The 20,687-nt window shown below is 40.9% G+C and overlaps 1 protein-coding gene across 3 annotated transcripts in view; it reads right to left on the bottom strand.

Moving 5' to 3' along the window:
• Positions 1-20,427, bottom strand: part of slc12a5a (solute carrier family 12 member 5a) — a 134,958-nt gene extending 114,531 nt beyond the window's left edge. The window contains exon 1 of one of the 3 annotated variants that reach the window (XM_058054698.1): positions 20,098-20,427. In XM_058054698.1, the coding sequence (XP_057910681.1) occupies positions 20,098-20,287 (190 nt within the window). In that variant the 5' untranslated portion in view covers positions 20,288-20,427. The remainder of the gene's footprint in view (positions 1-20,097) is intronic. The other 2 variants (XM_058054699.1, XM_058054700.1) reach the window with 2 other exon arrangements.
• Between the last annotated feature and the right edge of the window lie 260 nt (positions 20,428-20,687).

Raw genomic sequence — 20,687 nt, 5'->3', positions numbered from 1 at the left:
CCCTTTCAGGAGGCTTCTCCAAAATTCCAACGAGACTGGTCAGAGAACGCTGTTGGGGAGTGCAGATGCTCATGCTTTTAGTTGCTATTAAGGATAAGGATAATAAAACAACAACCAAAACAATTTGAATTGTTTTTCTTGCTGTCCTCTTTATGACAAAAAGCTAAAGTTAAAAAGTACAAGGTTACCACTTCCACACACAATGTGGGGAGAACCTTTTTCCATGCTGAAATGAGGGACGACTATACTGGTATTTTAAAGCTCATTAAATTGAATTGGGCTGCACGGCGGACGGGTGGTTAGTGTGCAGACCTCACAGCTAGGAGATCAGGGTTCAATTCCACCCTCGGCCATCTCCATCATGTGTGGAGTTTGCATGTTCTTCCGGGTACTCCGTTTTCCTCCCAAATTCCAAAACTAGGTTAATTGGCGACTCCAAATTGTCCATAGGTATGAATATGAGTGTGAATGGTTGTTTGTCTATATGTGCCCTGTGATTGGCTGACGACCAGTCCAGGGTGTACTCTCTCACCCGAAGACAGCTGGGATAGGCTCCAGCACCCCCGCGACCCTTGTGAGGATAAGCGGTAGAAAATGAATGAATGAATAGATTGAATTGGGCTGCACGACGGTGAGTGGTTAGCGCACAGACCTCACAGCTAGGAGACCAGGGTTCAATTCCACCCTCTGCCATCTCTCTCTGCCTTCTGTGTGGAGTTTGCATGTTTTCCCCGTGCATGCGTGGGTTTTCGCCGGGTACTCCGGTTTCCTCCCACATTACAAAAACATGCTAGGTTAATTGGTGACTCCAAATTGTCCATAGGTATGAATGTGAGTGTGAATGGTTGTTTGTCTATATGTGCCCTGTGATTGGCTGGCGACCAGTCCAAGGTGTACCCCGCCTCTCGCCCAAAGACACCCCCTGCGACCTTCGTGAGGAAAAGTGGTAGAAAATGAATGAATGAATAAATTGAATTGAGTAAAAGCAAAGAGAGACAGTACCCTATTTTAGATTCACAAGAGAAAAATGAACGATTACATTTAATCAACTAGAAGTAGACTTTTGTTGCACACAGTTGGGTTATAAAAGGCTAAATTTCTAAAGGTGAATCTTTATTCTACCTAAAATAAATCTTAATAATAAACTGAGCTGTGGTTTGTTTCTGCCTTTGTACCAAAACAATGGTCATATAGACTGATCAGACCATTATACTGACTAGAACCCTACAGAGCACACAGATAACTGATCGGCAACAGCTATGGGAATCAATACAGAATCAGAGTGACAAGCAGAATGGATGATGCCATTAATAGTGACAAAAATCCCCTTCCTGTCTATTGGCAACACAAATCTATCTACAGTAACCTGCCCAGAGAGTTGACCAGACAATGGCCCGCTCTAAAACACAGCACCACTGGACAGAACCTGCTTAGATCACCACTCTGGCCAAGACAACACAGCCATGTCTTAATCTGTTTTCACAGCTAAGCATATTTAGCCAACAGGATTACAAGCATGACTATCACAGCACGCACATGTCAGCAGAGAATATCAAATCGTCATTTTTGGTGGATGCCTAAGCCTCTTACATCAGCCCACATGGGAAAAGCACACACCAAATTATTCGGAGGTGAGGGGGCTGGAACCGAAGAGTCGGAGGCGCGGCACCTAGAGAGATTCGAACTGTGCGCTAATTAGCACGGTTAATTATTCTTTCAATCAATGGTCTGACTTGTGTTTGCTCAGGGGTGATAAACAGCAGCACTAGTGGGAGAACCGATGCATGAAATGTAATGTGCTGTACACGGCTCTCAAAATATGCAAGTTGTCGTGGCAAATCTTATTTGTGCTAAGTAGCCTCCATAGAGATTGGGGCTTCTCTGGTTTGAGGCCATAAGATTTCCCCTTCAAAATACGTAATACCAAACAAAACCGCTAAACGGTTAATAAACATCAACAATGATTCAAGAATGGGGTATCTTGAATGAGACACATTTTATTCAAGAGGAAACTGAATGGAGATTGCAGAGTGTAATGCTACAGTAAAATGGCAAGCTAATGTAAGCATGTGTGTTTATTTTTGTCACCTCTGTCACAAAACAGATTGGGATTAAAGATTGGGATAATTGGGATAATTGAAGACAGGCTGTTCTATCTTAAATAACTGTGAATTTTATACAACAATTGTATTTTTTATTGAATAATAATAATAATAATTCGAGTGCAGGGCTGCACGGTGGTTGTGTGGTTAGCGCACAAACCTCACAACTAGGAGACCCGAGTTCAATTCCACCCTCGGCCATCTGTGTGTAGTTTGCATGTTCTCCCCGTGCATGCGTGGGTTTTCTCCGGGTACTCCTCCCACATTCCAAAAACATGCTAGGTTAATCGGCGACTCCAAATTGTCCATAGGTATGAATGTGAGTGTGAATGGTTGTTTGTCTATATGTGCCCTGTGATTGGCTGGCAATCAGTCCAGGGTGACCCTCGTGAGGATAAGCGGTAGAAAATGAATGAATGAATGAAAATACTGAGAACAGAAAAGATTGATTAGGATTTATAAACAATGCAAGAGCATCGAATCAAAGTGATAAGAACCGGGAAAAACTGACAAAAAACTGTTGGAAATCTTGATAAGGATCTGGAAAGACTGATTAGGGGTATAAGGAGTATCAGAGGAGGAGTGAGCACCATAAAGTCTCTTCATTGTGGTCAGAATGGGTGACGAAGAACACGGAAAGAATGGTAGGCATCAATGAAAAGATCAGAAAAAACGATGGAACTCTTCCAAAAACATGCTAGGTTAGTTGGCGACTCCAAATTGTCCATAGGTATGAATGTGAGTGTGAATGGTTGTTTGTCTATATGTGCCCTGTGATTGGTTGGCGACCAGTCCAGGGTGTACCCCGCCTCTCGCTCGAACACAGCTGGGATAGCCTCCAGCACCCCCGCAAAACTCTGGATAGGCGGTAGAAAATGAATGAATGAATGATTTGGAATGCATGAGAAAATACAGAGGAAAACTCCACATGGTCATCCATCAACAGCAACAGAACCAATGTTGTAATGGCAGTAAGGAGTAAAGATAATTGAATCTCCCAAAAAAAGTTTGGGAACCACTGACTTGGTTTATTTCAGGGTTTCTGGGGTGATAACAGATGTTATTTTTCTTATTACAGCGCGCAATCAACCTGATTCTGAAGCTGTTATTTAAAGCTACAATTACTACTACAAATTGTTTCTTGGTTGGTATGGACCTCACAGCTCCATGTGTGACGCTGGAGCAGGGATCCTACACACAGGATGAGAGTAGGCGAGCTGCTGCTGCTGTTGTTGCTGCTGCTGCTATTCCACCACAGAGCCAGCAAACCACAGTAGTGAGATGAATCACTACATAAATCTCCCACAATTGTGCTTCCTTGCCAAGGAAAAGCCAAATCAGCACGGTAAACACTCAGAAGGAAAGGAGCTCCACCGGACCCCGTGAGGCGTCATCAAGCACTAATTAAATCTACGGGAGAAGTCGAGTTTTCTTTGATTATTAAAAAAAAATGGGACGCAGACGTTTGTTTATTGCATCTGCTTGCAGCATGCAGCGCTCATGTCAGCCCCCCCTCCCCCGTCAAGAGCGTCAAAATCCTGCTCTGTGAAATAAACAAATAAGAATCTATATTAGATGGTTTCCTTGAGAACACGGCATCCTAGCACATCCAATAATAGAACGCTGTGACGTGGGATGCTGGGTTTCTTTTCCACAGGAGCAGGAGAGACAAAATATAGAGAGGGGAGGAAATGTGATCCACTTTAAACAGAGTACAGCTATCTGCAGCGTCCGACTGTGTGGTCGATTAGAACCTTTAGTGGTTTTGTACCGTTTGCCCTGAGGGGAAGACCCTGGATGGTAACACGACTCCAATGGCAGACACAATCGTATTGATGCAGCAATCAGAATAGATAATAAATACTGGCTGCCACATCTGGCTGCAGAAAGCAGTGTGAGGGCTGTAATTGGTCGGGTGTGATTCAATTAGAGGTGCACACATAAACAGACGGGACAAATTTAATTCCCTCAATCTGAGGGCGATGCTGAACGATAGGCCTTCATGCCATCACTTAGATACAAGGAACTCCAGGTGGTTGCAAAGAAAGATGTATGTACTAGTTTTGCATATCACATATTTATGAGGAATGTTCCGCTCAGGGTTTTATACCCTCATTGAGGTTTTTCTTTTAAGAGCTCCTGTTACAAAATAAAAATGGCCAAGATGTTTGGATTCATAGCTTATTTCAATCCAAACAAAGCCTTGTTTTACCAGAACATTAACAAAATGCTGGTATCCACAACTCAATGCATTTATTTCTAGTTTTCTCAAAATAACTGAAAACCTGAATGAAAAGCATGTTTGCCTGCCTCTGCTGGGTCCCACCAGCCGCGTCCGCTGCCTTCTGAACTGGAGATGCAGCAGACTCCCTCTTCTGTGCTCAGAGAGAAGACAAAATGTCGGCACTCGTCCATCAGCTTGGCACCACTGCTGAAATCAGTGTGCACAACGCACGTTTCCACATGAGCTGATGAGGTGCAAAGATTGATGTGCACCCACCACAGAATCAGAAGTGGTGCACACGCGTCACATGTCATCCGCGGCCCGACGCAGCACTGCACACAACAAAAGTTCCTCCTGCACTACATAGTATCTGCATGTTCCCAAATCTGTACTGAGGCGGTACTCATCCCCAAATTTTATCCATATTTACAAGTAGAGCAGGTTGGGACCGGGGCTTGGGACCGGGTCTTTACAGCCGCTGCCTGATGGATGATCGCATCATGAGCCTCAAACTCACCAATCTCACGCGCCCTCAAATGCCACACCAATCTAAAGCTTTTCCAAGCATCATTTTTTGAAGCATGTTTTGCCACCACAGAGTCAGAAGTGGTTACAGAGGACACAAGCGTCACACATCATTCGTGGCCCAATGCAGCCCTGCACACAACAAAAGTTCCTCCTGCACTAAAAGTGCTACATAGTGTCTGCATGCTCCTAAATCTGTACTGAGGCGGTACTCATTCCCAAATTGTGTCCATACTTACTAGTACAGCAGGTTTTATAGCCTCTGACTGACAGATGATCACATTGCGAGCCTCAAACTCACCAATCTCACTCGCCCTGTTTTGCAGGGTGCAAAATTTATATCGCTCTCAAAAAGACAGGAAGTCTCACAAACGGCAGATATCCTTCTTCTGTGGTGGAGCTGATTGGCGTTTTAAAGCAAGTACCGTTACCGATACCGTGCTTTTTCACTGATATCGTTCAATAACGATCAATTACCGATCACCGCTAATATTTACCTTTGGAATTGCACAGGAAGTAGGGCGGATCTGCTAGCAACAATGTTACATGTCAGATTCTTTACTTTCCTTGATGGGAGTACAAAATCAATTTCAATTAACTCCCCTTTGGCTGAGAGACGCAGGGACTTGAGAGTTGAAAGACATCCAGAGATAGCCAATGACAGCGTCAACATAAGCTGCTGACAAGATGGACAGGGTCAAGAATCAACTCAGCCCAGAAGGATCACATAAAGGATCACATAAAAGACCTCATTCGGTGAGTTTTTAAAGGTCCCATATCACAATATTGTTCAACAATTTCGAGTGAGTCTCAGAGGTCTCACAATTGTTTATTGGAAGTGTGTGCAGGACACAATCTATCCCTGATGCTGGAATTTAGACGGTTTAAAAGCGCTTTCCGTAAGTCCCTACTGGGAACGCACCATTTTGTGTGCCTGCAACATTAATGCTAATGTGCTGTGTTTGTCCACACCTGTCTCAAACAGATTTTGTGGATACTATCAACACTATTGTGTACTTTGGCACCTTTTTACATATAAAGTGTGTCAGAAAAGTTTCAGAACTACTGATGCTGATCGCAATGTATGATTTGAGGGGCATCGTCTGGCCCTGTGGAAAGACCTTGTTAACAAGGCTTATCCTCACGAAGGTCGCGTGGGTGCTGGAGCCTATCCCAGCTGTCTTCGGGCGAGAGGCGGGGTACACCCTGGACTGGTCGCCAGCCAATCACAGGGCACATATAGACAAACAACCATTCACACTCACATTCATACCTATGGACAATTTGGAGTCGCCAATTAACCTAGCATGTTTTTGGAATGTGGGAGGAAATCGGAGTACCCGGAGAAAACCCACGCATACACGGGGAGAACATGCAAACTCCACACAGAGATGGCCCAGGGTGGAATTGAACTTGGGTCTCCTGGCTGTGAGGCTTGCGTGCTAACCACTCGACCACCATGCAGCCTTAGGAGTTAATAGTATTTATCTGTAATACAGTGATAAATGTAATGTGAATGTTTACTTTGCTCCGTGAATGTGAGTGTGAATGGTTGTTTGTCTATTGTGCCCTGTGATTGGCTGGCGACCAGTCCAGGGTGTACCCCGCCTCTCGTCCGAAGACAGCTGGGATAGGCTCCGGAGTTGAATAAGCCTTTATTCTTGTCTGAGTTATAGTGACAATTGCACTGCCAAACAACACAAACTCAATAAAATATTGACTCCAATTTCCAATTTGCTGTAATTTTAGACCAAACTGTAAATGAATCAATCCATAAAATAGACAGACCAGGATGTTAATCGCAGGCAGAAAGAAGATAACAACACAGTGCATAGCAACTCTTATTTTGTCACCCACCAGAGTGATACACAACTGTGAGAAGTACAGTCAGTGAACACAGCATGTCATATGCCATTGAGCCAATGTGGCTAATCTGTGCAAACTCTTGACACGTCCTCTTGAAATCACCCAGGAAGGCGAACCCTGACCTTTCTTGTCGTCATGTCAAGTGCATGGGAATCCGCATGCTCTGGCACATGTAAACAGATATGACATCACTGTTATAACACACAAACACACACATCGACTCGCACCCAATCATGCAATCGCTGTCATTAATAAAGTAAGCCTGCGCCTGAAGAAGAGTTCAAGCACGAAAGACACATCGTTACATAATGCACGCATGGAATTCTAAAGGCTTGGCTTCTCACAAGTGGGAGTGTTGGCTTTAAATAGCTACAATTATAACCATCGCCACTTCACGCTGGGTTTGCCCCCATTTGGGGGAGGGAGGGGCGGGGGTGATGGGGGTTAATGTGCAGCGAGCCGAACAGAACAGGTCAATTGCTAAATAACTCCATAACGACGTGTTCGAGTGAATCCAAATAGCCAGCTTGGTTGTCTTGATTGTATCGTTTTAAATACATGCTGTAATTACCAGGCACAGATGTTATTATCACATTTCATAGGTAACATTAGCATATTTTACGCAACAACAGAGCAGGATTAAGTGTTTGCTTTTTACATGTAACCCTGTGAAGACAATGTGTGCTTTCACATGACCAGACAAAATCCCCAAATTTGCCAGTTAGATAAGGAATGATGATACCCCGTACATGACCGTATATATATATATATATATATATATATTTGTTTGTGTAAGTGAAGAGGTGTCCAAGCTTTTCCCTCAGAGGGAAATAAAACAAATCAAAGGATGCCAGGGACCATGTTGATATTTTTAGTTTTGTAAACAGGCCAAAACCAATCCAACAGAGATATGCTAAGAAGTTATACTGTATATATTTTTTAATAGCCTGCAGCTTTGTGTTATGTGTAAGTGTATTAGTAGTAATATCACTTATAAATTGTACAAGTTTACTTGTTTATTTCAGTCGACACTCTAATCTAGCTCATTGCTATTTATTATTAAATGTATTCCCATTTTCTCCTTGTTATTAAATCCCAGCTATCTATTTTCTATGTCGCTTATCCTGATTCATTTTAGTACAGACTTTATAATAAAAGTAAATAAAGAACTTCCTGTATAAGGCTAGTTATCACGTGAACATCTACTCTTGTGAGCTGACTCTTAGTGCACTTTGCTGCAAGCCGGACTGGATCAGGACCGCAGCCACAATGGATTCAGTGTGAGCCCAGAGTGATATGGTGTGAATGCATTTTCGGTAACAGACATGGGGAAGAGGAAAGATTAACTAAACTCTGCTGTTTGCTGCTGCTTTTCAGACATTTTGAATTGTGCAGATGAAACCATGTGATGTTTAAGACTCACAAATTTCATGTTTAAGAAATTTAAAAAAAACTTTACCATACCAATGTTTTTTCGACAATTACAGCATATGGCTGCACTGTCGTTACATCTCAAAGATGGGCCCCATAACTTAGTTACTTAGTTTAGTTTAGTTTAGTTTAGTTTAGTTTAGTTTAGTTTAGTTTAGTTTAGTTTAGTTTAGTTTAGTTTAGTTTAGTTTAGTTTAGTTTAGTTTAGTTTAGTTTAGTTTAGTTTAGTTTAGTTTAGTTTAGTTTAGTTTAGTTTAGTTAGCAACTCATTCATTCATTTTTCTACTGCTTATCCTCACAAGGGTCGCGGGGGTGCTGGAGCCTATCCCAGCTGTCTTTGGGCGAGAGGCGGGGTACACCCTGGACTGGTATATATAGACAAACAGTCTAACATTGGCGTTGCCTAGCATGTTTTTGGAATGCGGGAGGAAACCGGAGTACCAGTAAAAAAACCACGCATGCACAGGGAGAACACACCGAGATGACCGAGGGTGGGATTGAACTCGTGTCTCCTAGCTGTGAGTTCTGCGGGCTAACCACTCAACCCTACTTAGCAACTCATTATTACATAAACTATTCACCATTTGTCTCTAGGGCTCCCCCTATTGTTGTGAAGTGTAATAACACTTTTCAGCCACTATAGTGAAGGAGTACTGTCTGGTCCCCATATAAAAGCAAGGGATGCTGTGTTGCCATGGCAATGAAATATGCTATTTTGCAAGTCCCTGTACAGCTACCACAATCAAGAAGCTGTTTTTAAGGCCAAATGACTACATGAAATTGTATATTTGAAGTGGCCAGTCCAACAGAAAACAGCAAATAAACACAACATGAAAGGATTCATGTCTGTGTGACTCTCCTAACACTGAATTCTGGCCCCATTTGCAGATGTGTCATTGCTGCGTATTTGATGGACTATACTTCTGGCCGGTTCTCGGGTAGATATTAAACTTTGGCTCAAATACAAAAGGCACTTGGAGCGACGGCGATAAATCCGGGACTTCATCATGCCTGACAAAGTCGGCAATGCAAAGATTAAAAGGGCAGAGGGGACCAAGGCAATTTAAATCTGAAGTTTGTGGCAATGCGTGTATCATTATGAGGCAAAATTACATAAATTACATAAGCAAAGGAACATGGACAATTATAGAATTTACCTTAAATGAGTACATACAGTAAGTGTGACGTGGTGAAATGGAATGGTCAATTTCAGTTTGTTTTCTAGGTAGCGCCAGAGCACAACATTTGTTGCGATACATTTGTTATACAACATATCTGTGTCTTTATTTAAGCTTTTCACTGGTTTTGAGTTTCTAGATTATTTTGGAGTGTTTCAGCTCAGTTGACCTACAGAGTCAGCACTACACTGAAGATATGGACGAGTAAAAAATATGCAGAAATTACAAATATGTTAATGTGTTAATGAAATTGTCCAAGCACTAAGAAGCTGGCATCCAGTGTCATTAATCAAAAGGCATATGCGAGTTAGCTTGCTGTAGGTTTTTACTTTCTGGATTATTTTTCAGTATTTCATTCATTCATTCATTTGTCCTTCACTTGTCCTTACTGGGGTTACAGGGGAATCTTGGATCCTATCATAGCTGACTTTGGGTGGGAGACAGGGTACGCCCTGGGCTGGTCGGTCACCAGCCAATAGCATGGTGGTGTATTTCTATTATTTCTTTTATAAAATGTGAGAAATATAACCTATAATAATCTAAAATAATGTTCATGTCACACTGATATGGAAAACTATGTTGACCTACTCATCAAGTCCCGGTCCACAGTTTTCTTATAAAAGCAATCTCTCATATGGTCACCTCATACTTCAGTACGTGAGGAAAAAAAATTAAAAATTAAAAAACATATATAAAAAAAAACTTAAACTATATTAGGAAAGCAGGAAGTGAACAAATGTAACAGTAACTGATTGTAAAAGTACCAGATGGAGGGGTAGGATTTAATAAGCTTTGCTTCTTCCTACTCCTTTTGAACTGTGAACTGATTATGGGATGCATTCAATTGTAATCTGATGCATGTTGAAATAAAACCATTACCATTACCATTACCATTACCATCATTGAATGGTTCCAGACCCGACCGTGATACAGTAAGTGAAAATAATTCGTAATTTAGGAATAAAATATTTTCATAGAGCATCAAAAACTGTTGCTATAAGGTGCCACAAGATTTAATATCACAAGATTTTGTGAGATTAAAACATAAGTTCTCGTTCTTATGGACACCAAGACTAGTCTATCTACACCCCACATTGTTTTTGATCCTTCCCAAAAGACTAGCCACGGACACTATGTGATGCTGAAATCTTATGCGCCCGTCGGTCCCACTCATGCTGTTGAGAATAAAGAAAACCAGGAAAGAACACCTCATCAAACATGTTTAATAAATGCTGGCACTTCCAGAGTGACAGCAGGTGGCGCGGGATTGATGCTTTGACACCATGCCAGTCACCTCCAAGGGTGCCTCGCCTTGTAAATCTATTCAGGTCTATTCAACGTCTGAGGTGGTTGTCTTTGCGACTGTTCGATAAGAAACTGTTTCTGAAGGCAGCGGTGTGGAAGTATGCGAGCCTTTCATTGCAGGAACCAGGGCAAGGGATTGTGTCCGTTCCTTTTTTATTTGTTTCCAAATCGGGCGCTGCTTTATTTGAAATGGTTGCGGCTCCAGTTCGCCTCATTCACACGTCTTTGTCTCTGGCTGGCGATAAGCCTCGGAGAGACAGAGAGAGAGTGAAAGAGCCCGGGGAGGGAGAGTGGAAGGGATGGGAAATTGGGGCTAAAATAAGGGACCGGAGTGACCAAGGGAACGTAAGCCTGTGAGAGACATGAGAGCGAGAGAGAGAGAAAGTGATACTGAGTGAGAAGGGGAGACCTCGTTCGCCGAGGCTGTTGTGTCTTCAACGTGGCGATGGGAGCCACTGCAATGCACCAAAACCAAGGGGAGCGAGGTTGCAAGAGTGAGGGGGTGGGTAAGCGAGACGGGAAGGAACGGTAGACGAGAGACTGGATAAAATACAGAGGAAGGGTGATGGCAAAAAAAAAAAAAATTGACGTTATGGAAGGAAAAGGTTTCATTTAAGGAGCCGGGGTGTGATGGCGTGCCGGGGGGGGGAGGCGCTATGAAGCTGTCCTCCATCTGCTTTCACTCACTCTGGGAGAGAGGAGGGAGAACAGTCGGGATCTCGATCTTTACCTTCTTATTTACAAGACAGTCTTCATCCTCAGCCTCAGTCTCTCTTCCATTCTTAACAAAGCAAGCCCAAGATCCATCTAGCCGGGCTTGAGACGTGACGTAGTTAAAAAAACGTTGTTGCGCTACTTACGACAAAGAGGCGCATAGATCGATCTGCAGTTTGCTGGTCCAACAGCGAGGACGCGGCAATGGAATAAATGACTGCGGGACAGAAAAGAGGCTGTTTGGAGGGCCTCCTTCAAAATGCTCATTGTCACCGCTGCTCTGTGAGGCGCTCTTGCTTTTGGCAGCGAGATAAAAGGAAAAGGTCACACAGATCGGAGAAAGAAAGGTGAGACAGCTGAGAGGGAGACAAAGGCAAGAAGATAAATAGCTTGTCATGGCTCAATAGAGGCTTGGAACATCTGTCCTGTTCGCTCCCAAAGCGGCTGTTTCCCAAAAAGGTTAAAAGGCCAAAATGATGAACTTGTAAGAGAGGAGTCGGAATGAGTACTGCAATCAAGTTGTCCATCAAACCCATGTGATGGAATTCTGTGCAGACCAAGACAAGACCTAATTGCACTCAAGTGGTTTTGTCATGTGAAAAGATTAAGACACTGAAAGGCTCAACAAGGTTAGCTTTTGCTCCCGTTTTTTAGGAGCTGAACTGAAAAATCTAAAATGTTTTCAATGTAGACAAAAAAGCACAGTTTGCCTGATCAAGAGCATCCCAAACAAGGTTGCTATCTTCAAAATACCATCATTAAAATACATAATATGTTGTCCATATCCACTCCATCCACAACACAGGTGTATTTTACTGTATTGATGGCATTGTGGCTGTACACATGGCCTGGTCACAGCAGATACAGGCTGGTTTTCGGACCCCCTCCCCCAAAAGTGATCAATGAGGCAGCGAAGTGTAACAGGTACCAGACAGTGTGGACAGTTGGGGTTTTAGCATTCAGTGGACCATGGTTCAAACGGGTGGACCCGTAACGGGCATGCATTACCGTATTTTCCGGAATATAAGTCACACTTTTTTTCATAGGTTGGCTGTTCCTGCGACTTATACTCCAGAGCGACTTATCAATGAAAAAACGGTTTATGTTACATAAACACTGGACACCTTTTCTGTTCATGTTTATTTTTTGTGTAGCTAAATAACCATTGTGTTAGCATATCTTACACATACACATCTTACACACTTGCCTTCCAAGAGGACGTAATGTCTGTTTTGGTCAAGTCGGGTAAAATAAATTACCCGCAAAAAACTGTGACTTCCAATCCAATCCACTTTATTTATATAGCACATTTTATAAACAGAGTTTCCAAAGTGCTGCACAGACTAGTAAAATAAAACGTAAAAATAAAATACAATAAATAAAGGTACAAATTGAATTTAATCCAAAAGATCAAATAAGAAATCAAATTGTAAAATAGATATTAAAATATTAAAAACAAGAAGCAAAGCAATAAAAGAATAAAAAATAAAACCGATTCAAATAAAAAGACACTTATACTCCAGAGTGACTTATAAATGAAAAAACTGTTATGTTTATTTTTTGTGTAGCTGAATAACCATTGTGTTAGCATATCTTACACCTATTCAGCCTTTTCTCTATTATTTTATTGTTAGAACTTGACTTCCAAGATGACATAATGTCTGTTTTGGTCAAGTTGTTTGTAAAATAAATTACCCGCAAAAAATGCGACATCCAATCCACTTTATTTATATAGCACAGTGCTGCACAGACTAGTAAAATACAAAGTAAAAATAAAATACAATAAATAAAGGTACAAATTGAATTTAATCCAAAACTAAAAAATCAAATAAGAAATAAAATAGTAAAATAGACATTAAAATATTAAAAACAAGAAGCAAAGCAATACAAGTATTAAAAATAAAACCAATTATACTCCAGTGCGACTTTTGTATGTTTTTTTGTACCTAATTATGCATTTTTGGCCTTGTTGCGACTTATACTCTGGAGCGACTTATATTCCAGAAAATACGGTATATTGAGGCCGTGACTCGGATGAGAGTATGGCTTATGGGGGTGAGTACATATAACGGGTAAACCTCACATCCTGACACTTTAAGAGTCGTGCTGGATATCGAGATGACAGCCTGAGCTCTTGACTCTCATTTGGTGGACTTCAAAGCCTCCATTTTTGCCACTTGGATAATCAATGAGCTGATTTTAAAGGAAAATATATTGTCTTTATCTAATAATTTAGATTTTTGCTGGTGGCGTGTGCATGTGTGTGTTTAGGTTCAAGACCTCCGTTGCCCCTTGTAAGTAGCTCTGCTGACCTGTAAAGGATTCTCTGTGATACGGGGTTGCCAGGTAGTGCAGGAAATGTCCTATCTCACCCTGCTTGACGTAACCCCCCCGGTTTCCTGCACGCCTACTCCCTCTGCTTCATCCCATGTTAGTGTCACAGGGGTCTTGCCCTACAGCCCGCCTCAACGTGAGGAGGATTTTGTCACTTCCTATCAATCGGGGCTGAACACACACGCTGCACACAAACATACATGAAGAAATAAATGCACACAAATACCCACACAAACCCCTGTAACACCCCCCCTTACCCCCACCCGCCATCACCACATTTGCACACAGTTACGTAACACCATGAGGATTTCTGGGAGATTTACTCCCCCTCTTCTCCTGCAACCCTTTCCCATTATTCTTCTCTCTATCTCATCACATTGTTCGGTCAGCCATATGCTTAGCACGCACCTTCCATTTCACACACACACACACACACACACACACACACACACACACACACACACAATACAGACTGTTGTGTAATTTACTGGTCTTCTGATCCCTCTCTCACATGAGTTTTTTAACCACATGATTCTGACAGCAGTACCAAGCTTCACAAATGAGATAAAGGAACACAAGCGCCTCCTAGTGTCTCTTTGCAGCATTGCATATGTCTGCTCAATTTTTAGAACACTAAATTGGATTCATCACATTCTTTTTTTGTATAGATTTGTCAAGATATTCTCCCCGAGAAAGAACATAATAGTTCATACAGACCATAAATGTCTCATCGCTTTTAGAACTAAAGTGGTACAGTCCAGGTACAGGTGCAGATAGACCCAACCACCACATATCCTTGTATGATAAAAGTGCATTTCTTTATTGTAATCCCTCGTTTAAAGTGGTTAATTGGTTCCAGTGATAAGTGAATTTGTGCAAAGTAGGATTCTATATAAATAAACATGTGACTGACAGGTGTGTTTCCTATTGCATTGCTTATTCAATCAATAAAGAGCACTGAATGTATAGGCTGAGTTTCAGATTGGGTAGCATATGTTGTGCCTGTGTGTATTGGCAAGAATCTGGCGATACGATACGTATTGTGATACTAGGCTCACGATACGATATATGTATCACGATACTGTTAAGAAGGCGATTTTTTTTGTTTTTCTTGTAGTTAAAGATTATTTCCTGGAAAAAACTGAATTACACCAACAATATGCACTTACTAAACACATTTTTATCCGATCAAAACAGTATGTTATACTGTATCACAAACTCTGTAAAAACTTAAAGTGTAGCATATGTGGATAAATAAAGCTTTAACATGCAGCTTTAAATTTACAACAAAAAAAACATAAAAAACAAATAAATTAAAATATGTCCTAAGATCCTGCTCAAATGTTTCACTCGTGAATCTCGTTCAACGTCCTTGCCTAATTAACTACGTAAGTGCTGCCACCTAACGATCGGAGGTTTAAATTAAAATCAGAAATTAACCTTTGCCGTGTCTGCACTTGAATAAATACCATATACAGTCTATGATAAATGCCTAAAAATATCCATATCATACTTTCTAATATTGATACAGTATCATGGAACGAAGTATCGCGATATATCACCGAAATGATATTTTCTTACACTCCTACTGTGTATACTGCATTTAGAGGTGAAAACAACATGAAAACTAAAGTACTATCTATCGATGTGTATCTGAGATGGAATATCAATCATAACCATTGTATAAACATTGGGCTTAGCCACTACAACCATTTAGAACGCCCTGGAGAAGAAAGAAACCACTGGTGCACTAAGTAACAGACATTGAACAGTTAAAGACAAGACCCTAAAACAATTCTTCTTGACAACAACAGCCTACAGAAAGTATCACAATATATTGTTCAGAGAATACTTCATGAACAAAAGTACAATGGCCAGAAGATACTGAGCCTAAACAATTCTGAGACAAAGGTTTTATGGCTTGATCAATTTTTGAGGCTTGTTTTTCCACCCGTAACGAGAGCTCTCTGGTTTTTATGTTGCTTTTATTTACAATTAAAAACTGTTCACTTGTGTTGTTTGTTACTGTTGAACTGTACTGCGTCATACTGAGAGCCTTTTAGCATGTAAAAGATAATCAATGCTGCTTTTGATTGCGCTGATTACAATCCCACAGACTAAATGGAATTAGCAGTATACGGACAAATGAACTAAATAATAAATGCTACTGACTAGCCAACAATCATAAAATATAAAAATATATATATATTATTTTCATTCATCCAAGTTATTGTATTCTCAGGGCACTAAATCCATCTAAACTGGACTGTTCAGGTCTCATTAGAGTTCGAGCTCAATGACTAAGTGGGACAAACACTATAGTCGGACTAGATAGGACAGCTCTAGTCTGAGAAATTGGTTCAAGATCCAATGTATTTATCCTCTACACTGTAAAAAAAAAAAAAAATTTAGCATTTAGTTCCGTCAACTTATTTTTTGTGCGTCAGGTCAACTAAATTTTGCCAAAAAGTTGAGACAACTCTACTTTGAAATGTGGGTGTGGCCAACTTGTACAAGAGTGTGATGGGTTTTGCACATGCTCAGACGCTTGTGATGGTGCCACTCGTACATGCACGCACACACACACACCCATCACAAATATCACACCACACACTGACAGATGGTAAGAAACAGTCATATTGTTCTTATGCTAATGTTTTAAAAATATGTTTTAAAGACAAAAAGTTAACGGTTTTTAAATGTTTTCAAAATAAATTACTGATGTAAATCAAGTCATCTCAACTCATTTTCAAATCAGGTTAACAAATTATTTCAATTAATTTCAATTTAATTGTGAGTTGAATTTACTTCAGCTAGTTAGTTAGACTAAATCAAAAGTGAGTTGAGATTACTTGAGTTCTATTGTTGATACAACAAAAAATATTTGTTTATTTGACCTAGTTAAGAAAGTTCCTAAAACAAAGCAATAAGTCATGTGAACTTGATCTTTTAAGTTGGAGAAACTTAGTTGTGAGTTGAAATTACCTGAAATAATTTGTTAGATTTAATCAAAATTTTAAGGCAGCGAGGTTACAATTTTTTTTTTAAATTGAGTCAACTTGAATTTTTTTACAGTGTAAAAGAGAAGGGATGTCCGGACAGGAATGGTTAGAATGAAACAAAGTGAAACCATTCCTGTCTGTTAATGCTTCAATTAATGCCTCTATTCAATTAACCACACATTCACCTATAGTTTCCGGTGGCAAATAAACCGCCTGGGTCTCTAATTAACGCAAGGTCAAAAAACACTGGCATTAACTGCTATGGATGATATGGTATAATTTGTTATTACTTCCATACAGTGGTAGTAGCTGCATTTGCATTCTGCAGATGCTTTAAAATGCGGTTTGCGGTGCCGTTGTTTACAATCACCTCCCCACAATTACAACATGACCATGTGATCAAAGAGGGCTATACATAAATTGACTTTATATTCTTCTTAGCTCCCCCCCAAAAACAAACACAACCTCAATAAATGCATATTTAAACACATCTAATGGCTTGACACTTTTTCAGGTGCCAGATAAAATGCTCCTAATTCCATCACCAGCAGGGCATTCAGCCCATTTTGGACTCCAGTGGAAGATCTATTCGACACCGCTTGAAGGTCAAAAAGGGGGGTGGGGGGGGTGTTTGGCAGCTAGACGACACTTCTTGCTCACATCTCTGTCTGGATCAATGGAAACAGCATCACATCAGCAAGTCCTGTGCTAAAACGTTGGAATGTCATCATTCATGTTCCGAATATGGGCCGATCCCATGGATTCAGACACTCTAAATAAACGGATTATCATTGATTTATCTAGTATAAAACATTTTTTCAATATGTCACTGAAGCAATAAGGTATTATTTCATCGTGTTATACCCAGGTGTCTTCTTGCAATTCCATTTGTGAGATCGCCCCAATGGGAAATGTGATGCTGCATTGTCACGGCAATCTGTGAAGTTGATGTATGAGGGAATCGGTGGGCATTGAGGAACCAAGGCAAATCATTTTAGGTTACACGAAATGAAGAGAAGTCTTTCAATAAAATTCTCCCTGATCTCTTAAAAGTAGCGTGCAAAGAAGAAAAGATTTGTGCCGACAGGTACCCCCATGGCCATCGTTCTAGCCAGAGCCATAACGGATGGATGAATATGCACACTGGGAGCATTTATCATTGTGTGTGTGTGTGGGGGGGGGGGGGGGGGAGGTGCTGAAGAGGTATACTAGTGTGATTTTAATTCACAATATGCAGTGGGCGCATGAAGGGATGTTTTGCCCTTTCCTGTAGAGAAAATTAAGCCTGTGATTAGAGCAGTTATTAAGCTTCCATTCTTTACCTGGCTGGCTGAATCTATACTGTAGTGACCATTGATGGCGGTCGTGTCAAGATAAGAGACGGCAGATAATATATCGTATTACGTATGTACTCTGTAACATTGGGGGGAAATGAGTACTTGATCCCCTGCTGTTTTTGTAAGTTTATATTCTCCCAATCACAATCCAGAATTTGTACTATTTTGAAAATCGCTATACAAATAAAATATATTATTTATTATGATTATTATTTATATTATTTATATTATTTATATTGAGCATTAATTTGCTGTTGCAGCACGGACACTATGGTAAATCTCCAATGAGGCTCAGGCTTCAGTTTATTGAAGATATCTGAGAGACAGTAAGACCCTAATTGGCTGTGTGTATGCTAGAGGCCCCGCCTCCCCTCCCAGAGACAAAGAGACTGACAGGACTGTTGATTAATGGCGCAAAAGAGTCCAGGGACTGAAAATAAGCACAGAGTGAGTTGGAGGCGAGACAACAGGAAAACAGACACGCGTGTACATGGCAACATACAGTCATCCCTCGTTTATCACGGTTAATTGGTTCCAGACAGGACAGTGGTCAGTGAATTTACGCAAAGTAAATGTAAAGTGCAGGCTACCCAATCACTGCAGGAACACAAGAGATGGCCATTAGCCATTAACCATTAGCTAACTAGTTAGACTCAGATTTATTTACTGTATTCTAATCTTAAGAAAAGTTTTAAAACAGTGGGAAAGAAGAACAAAGAAGCCAACAATTTACCACTTCCACATGGAATGAGAGGAGAACTTTTTTTCACTTTATCATGTCAGGACATGTCATATCTCATTAATGGAACACTACTGATGCCTAGTGGCCTTTACATTTCAATATTGTATGACTAATAAGATTAATTATTATTAATATTTAAAAAAAAACAGAGCATGGGAGCAATAATTGAACTACGACATTACAAGGGACACCTATATTGAAGCTGGCAAAATGACCTTTTTTTCTGAAATTTGGTTATGTATTAATCTCGTGATCTTGTGATGTTTTAATCTCCCAGGCACATCTCTCTCTGCTTATTCATTTCATATCATCAGTATTCATGGTTAATACACAAGTTATTGTCTTTGTAGACGTCTATGACGGTTACAGATGTCACAAATGAAAGCTTGAGCTTCTGCGGTGAGTAAAACGTCTGTGTAAAGTCTGCAGCACACATAACAAACAATAGGATAATAAAAGGAAGTGCAAAGTTAGAGCTGGGCTTACTGGAAATCTGGCTCAGACGCCTGGCTGCCCAGACGATTCATCTTAAATGTCATTCTTTTAAAAACCTCCCTCTGAAAGAGCATTGATTTACTTAGGCGGAGAGGTTTTTTCCATTTGCACCAGACTGCTTGTGAATAGTACATCATTTTCTTATGATAATTACTGGCAACCATAATGGCTTTCTTTTCTTTTTTTTTTCAAATTGGGGGTTCCGATTGTTCTGCAGCGCTGCATCCGAGTTTATGATGTGGATTGTAAAGATTATATATGAAGACATGGAGAGAAGAAAAATGCCATTGTGCGGTCTAAGGCTTCATACCAAAAGGCGATAGTGTAAGCATACAATACTCAGGTTACTGGGGGATTGATGCTGTGTGTTTGCTTATGTCAGCCATTCCAATGGCCCTCGGGTGCACTTTGAATACCTCTGTTCTACTCAAGTGCAAATTAGTCACAAGAATGACAATTATTGTTAAATTAAAGAAACAAATATCATTATCACATAAGCAAAAAAAATATTAGTATATTGCACAAGTAGCCAGTGAGTGTGTGCATCATTAAAATCAAGCATGTGCTAAATTAACACAAGTATGCCAATATTTTAGCCATATACGCTATACTGCCACTATATAAAATATTGACGCTTTTATTAGTAAAATGTGCAAGAAACGCACCAATCAATCAAATCTAAAAGAACAAAAATACATTTTGCATATATGATAATATCAGATTTCTGTCCATTGTGGCTATTACACATTCATGTCACACATCTGCTAGCATGTAGCATGCAGCAAATACATGAAAATACATGAAATACAACATGTGTGGAAGAGGAAGGGGTGGTCTCCTACCTTTCAGCTCCACCACGGTTGATGTTGATGCTGATGTTGATGCTGCTTCTTGAGATGGGGCTGTGTCACTCTCCACCTCCACGGTGCCGCTCGGAGGCTCGTCGCCCTCGAAGAGCTCATTCACCTCCCCCTGGATGTCCGCGGGGAGCCGGTCGCTGTCGGTCTTGGAGACGGTGAACCTCTGGCTCATGGCGGATACTGGAGGCGGCCACCGAGTATCAAACAAACGCCTCTATGTCGGGCAATCGTGGGGGCGACGGGGCCGTGTGTGTGTGTGTATGTGAAGGTCCCGGTCAGGTGAGAAGATGCAGAGTGGACCCAGTCATCAACCGGTGTCCGCGATGGCGAGCTTCCGGGTCCTAACGCCGAACATAGCAATATTTTAAAAAAAACAACAACAATGTTCTTTATTGGACGAGACGCTATGCTAATATAATTGTAACACGCCACGTGACTGTATTGTGATGTTATAATATTGCGACGTCTATGTGGGGGTTGCTTTTAATGCTTTAAACCCTGAACGTCTGGAAGGAGACGTTGCTAGGCAACACATCAGCCTGCAAACATACCGTTATAGAAGCTAAAGATGG

This window comes from Doryrhamphus excisus, chromosome 18 (assembly GCF_030265055.1).
Source record: "Doryrhamphus excisus isolate RoL2022-K1 chromosome 18, RoL_Dexc_1.0, whole genome shotgun sequence".
Classification (NCBI taxonomy): domain Eukaryota; kingdom Metazoa; phylum Chordata; class Actinopteri; order Syngnathiformes; family Syngnathidae; genus Doryrhamphus; species Doryrhamphus excisus.
Note: the sequence above shows the minus strand (reverse complement) of the source record. Positions and strands in the feature narration are given on the sequence as shown.